At 29.3% G+C, this 4,797-nt stretch overlaps 1 protein-coding gene across 1 annotated transcript in view; it reads left to right on the top strand.

The window, feature by feature from the left end:
- Positions 1-2,692: 2,692 nt before the first annotated feature.
- The window catches only part of LOC105451331, a 5,673-nt gene continuing 3,568 nt past the window's right edge, over positions 2,693-4,797 (top strand). The window contains exons 1-3 of the mRNA XM_011691698.1: positions 2,693-2,861; positions 2,969-3,177; positions 3,806-4,786. Coding sequence (XP_011690000.1) covers positions 3,847-4,786 — 940 coding nt within the window. The 5' untranslated portion in view covers positions 2,693-2,861; positions 2,969-3,177; positions 3,806-3,846. The remainder of the gene's footprint in view (positions 2,862-2,968; positions 3,178-3,805; positions 4,787-4,797) is intronic.

Below are 4,797 nucleotides of genomic sequence, written 5' to 3'. Positions count from 1 at the left end.
CGTGTGCTCTTCCGATCTTCTATTTCATTAAAACTTAAATTAAAATTTACCAAGTAAAATAAAGTCATTAGAAATTAAATTATTCTCCAAAAAAGTAAAAATAGAAATACAAAAAGGAAAATTACAAAGAAAATTACAAAGAAAATTACAAAGAAACCATTTGTTATCAAAAATTTTATATATTACAATATTGCTGTATTGATAGAAAAGCGATAAAAGTAAAAAATAAGTACTTTTCAAATAATGAAAGAAAATCGATCCTATACCCAAGCAGCACATCGGTATAATTATCTGACTAACGACCAATACTATACCAAATTCATATCAATTATATCTACAGAATTAGTAGATTTATAGTTGGAATTAATGTTGTCGTCGTGTTTAGTAATATATTGGTCGGCTTAAGAGACGTCGTTGTTGTAAACGTTAAATGACGTCGCACCGTCGTCGGCTTTATCGACGTCATTGTATCTATCCAAATCCGACGTCGGCGACGTCGGCAAAGCTGACATTAATTTTTTTAAACTAAATCTGACCTAATGTTGATATTAGTTTAAGTTAGCTAATTCGACGTCGGCTCTGCAAACTAAATCCATCCTAATGCCGACGTCGATTGAAGTCAGCTAAGCCGACGTCGATATTTTGATCTATTATTAAACAAAGCCCAAGTGATGTCTCCTATTGCGACTAATTTTTACCCAAATCTGAACCAGGAAAAGTAAACACGCATAACGTCTTCCAAATGACGGAGACTATTTGAGTATGTGATTAATTCTAGTGATTTTGCTATCTTATTGTTAACAGTGCTTGTAAACTAAAGTGATATCAATCATAATGAATTTTTCTTGTGGAAAAAGACCATTTAAGCACACAGCAACATATTACAGAAAAGTCAAATTTTATATGCAAAACATGAATCGTGTGAAAGCTTTGCCAACATCTTCCACAACACCAGTCTCATCTTGCAGCAACATCTCAGCTAAGCCATTACTGAGTCCACAAGATTGTTCGTCTTTGCCATCGCCATGTTCATCAAAAATTATTCATTTTTGCACCAGTCTCAAAATCCTTCAACATCATCAACACAACAGACGATCGAGACTGATACAAATTATGATTTTTTATCTAAAGAAGGTTCGAATGATTACAATGAAGAGAATTATTATAATTCAATATATAATGAATTCAATGATATTGATGATGTTAATGAGCATGACATTCTAGAAGGAAAACTGTCCATTGCACATAAATTGCAAAATTGGGCAGTTCACAATCAAATTAAACATACTGCAATAAAAGAATTGCTAAATATATTATCAGAATATGATGGAATAAAGAATTTATTACCAAACGATGCAAGAACACTTCTACGTACACCAAGAGTGGTAAAAGTTGAAAAGATGGGAAACAGTGTATTTTGGTATAATGGATTAAAAGAGAGCTTAGAGAAAAGTTTGCCACCTGACATAACATTCAATGAAATTTCTTTAAACTTTAATATAGACGGCTTGCCAATTGCTCCTGGAAGCTCAAAAAATCAATTTTGGCTTATTCTTTCAAATATAGTAGAAATGCCACAAATTTCGCCAATAATTATAGCTATATATTGTGGCGATACCAAACCACCAAGTGCAGGAAAATTTTTGAAGAAGTTCATAGATAAACTGAACGAGATTTTAATTAATAGAATTCAGATAAGCTACCGCATCATCAACGTCAAAGTAAATTCTTTCATATGCGACACTCCAGCTCGTTGTTTTATTAAGTGTATGTACATGTATTTTTATTATTATTATTATTATTATTATATAATTTATTGTTATTTTTCGATAGTTTGTCATTTATAAATAAAATATTTGTATTTTATTTTATTTTAGGTGTTGTTGGTTTCAACTCATACAATGGTTGTCAAAAATGTACAGTTGAAGGAGAGTATTACCGAAAAGAAAAACACATGAGTTATCCACAAGTAGATTGTTCATTGAGAACCGACGAAAGCTTTAGAAGCAAACAAGACCCTGAGCATCATCTAAAAATCAATGAAGAATTCATAATTTCTCCATTAGAGCGTATACATAACTTTGATATGGTAAAAGATGTCATTACCCATACAGCACAAAAGATTCCAGCTATGTTGCAGCAACGTTGTAATGTTGCAAATTTCAATGCAACATTGCAGAAACATTGTGGAAACATAAATTAATAAAATACCTGTAAGATATTAGCATTATGACATTAATATTTCGGAAACATTGCAAAACTATATATAATTCTTAATTTTAATAAATAATAATTTTTTCCTATTTTTGTGTAATGTAAAACTGTTTTTAAGAATAATTAACGTAATTCTTACACGTGTACTCAAGATCGTGTTCATTTGTTATTTAACGGTCATATCAGGTAAATATGTTACGCTTATTTTTATAAATATACTATATATTAAATAAATATAGTATTATAAATATTTTCCTTTTTTTTAAATTGGAAAATCAAATTGTGAATAAATTTAACACGATCATGCAATTTTGTGGCGCTACTAGCGCATTGTGTATGACTGTCTTGTATCACCTCATTTATTAACTGTTGTAAGACCATTACTGCGCTTGCGCTATAGGCTATAGGTTGTGTGATCGAAATACGTCTTCTGATTGGAGCCTTGAGTTATTTCAAGTTGTCTCCGGCATTCACTCACTCTGCATGCTGTTACTGTTTCGAGTGTGTCTTTTCCCTGGTGTTTGGTTAAAAAAGTGTTGCTAAACGTGATACGAAACTCTTTATACGACGATACTGTTAAATTATCTTAAAAACAATTAATAAAAATAGTGCCAGAAAGGATTTTATCTTCTTAGCACGAGCAGGTAGTAAGTATTTGATTTATATCTACAGTTATATATATGCTCGGATTTAACTTCACTTAATAATATATTACATATACCTTTATTTTTATGACAATTATTATATCTTTCAGCTTTGATCGATCACTGTATTTGCAGGGATCTACACGTGTTATACATGTACTACAAAGAAGAAAACCTAACCTAATATCATTATAAAGAATTTCGTAGAACTATATGTATATAACTTTGCGAGAAGGTTGAAGGCGATATAATTCACCAGCCGGTGAAATAAAAAGAAAAAAATAGTTTCGGATTTTAAAAAATATAGGAAAGATCAAAGGTAAATATAATTATTTTTCTAATTTTGTCGCATGTAGCATTTGTACCTTAGAATTGTAATTACATTTGATTAAAATCATACATGCTTTGAAAGATATCTATAAAAATTATAACTATTTTGGACGTTTAATTGTTATTTGACAGTCATTTGTGCAAGTCAATGTCAATGTCAGTGTTTTCAATACAATTGGAAAAAACCGAATACTGCGTGCCATGACTAAATTTCTTGCATTTGAAAGGCAATATACCTACGCAAATTAAAACCAAGTTGGATGCTGTTTACAGATTTACGGTTTCAAATGTAAGAATTTAATCACGGCACGATATTATATTTTTTTCCATTTTTAAAAATACTAACATCGACTGGCATAAATGACTGTCAAGCAACAATTAAACATCCAAAGTGGCTACAATTTTCATAGGTATCTTTCAAAGCATGTACGAATTTAGTACCAGAATTTTAACGTAATGCCATTTTCATGTTCAGGCTCAAAACTTTTCAGACGATCATTGTAATAATATTATAATTAAAAATACATGCTTATTTTATACATACATATTATTTGGAATATTTAGTTAATGTTTGTGCTATTATACGTGTATACATTAAAATAAAATATTTTTTTCAGGGCAATTATTTGTATTAATATTAATAATTATTGTCACAAATATGTCTAATGCAAATCCATTTTTATCAAAACGTCAATTTAGGAGAGTTATTGAAAATGAAACTAATATAGATCTTGCTGGATCATCTAAACACATTTTAAAACATAATTTATTGACTACCAATATTTCTTTTAAAGATTCTAATTTGGATTATGATTTGCATAAAAACTCAAATGAAAATATTAATATATCTATTGAAGATAATATTAATGATAGTGTTTGTACTGAAATTGCATCTTTTTTTGAAAATTGTCAACAACATCCAAATAATAACAATGATATCCAAAGAAACTATGATTATGCAGATGATAATGATAATAATGATAATGAAGATGATGATCATGACTTTCCAGCTATAGAAATTATAAACGAGGCTCACAATGATGCTATAAATGATGAAAAAAAAATAAAAAATGCTATAGCTACATGGGCTGTAACATATAATGTCAATCATGTCACATGTAATGCATTATTAAAAATTTTGCGGCAATATACACCATATAAATTCTCAGCAGATATACGAACATTACTACAAACTCCACGACAAGCTTATGTTACAAATATATGTGGAGGAGAATTTTTTTATTCGGGTTTGGAGAATATTATTATAAAAATGTTCTTGAAATCTTGCGAAAAACATATTAATTTACTCATAAATATAGATGGTCTTCCATTATCAAAATCATCAAATGCATCATTATGGCCTATTTTATGTTCAAATACAACTAATAATGATGTATATCTGGTTGGTGCATTTTTTGGAGATAAAAAACCGCAAGATTCTAATACTTTTTTGCAACCTTTAATCAATGATTTAATTAATTTACGTAATGGTTATGTTTATAAAAATAACGTAATTGAAATTAAATTATTTGGTTTGATATGTGATGCACCAGCAAAATCTTTTGTTTTGAATGTAAAAGGTCACACTGGATTCTCCAGTTGCACAAAA

Source organism: Wasmannia auropunctata, unplaced genomic scaffold, assembly GCF_000956235.1.
Source record: "Wasmannia auropunctata unplaced genomic scaffold, wasmannia.A_1.0 LD336053.1, whole genome shotgun sequence".
In the NCBI taxonomy this organism is placed as follows: Eukaryota; Metazoa; Arthropoda; class Insecta; order Hymenoptera; family Formicidae; genus Wasmannia; species Wasmannia auropunctata.
This window is presented reverse-complemented; position numbering and strand designations above follow the sequence as displayed.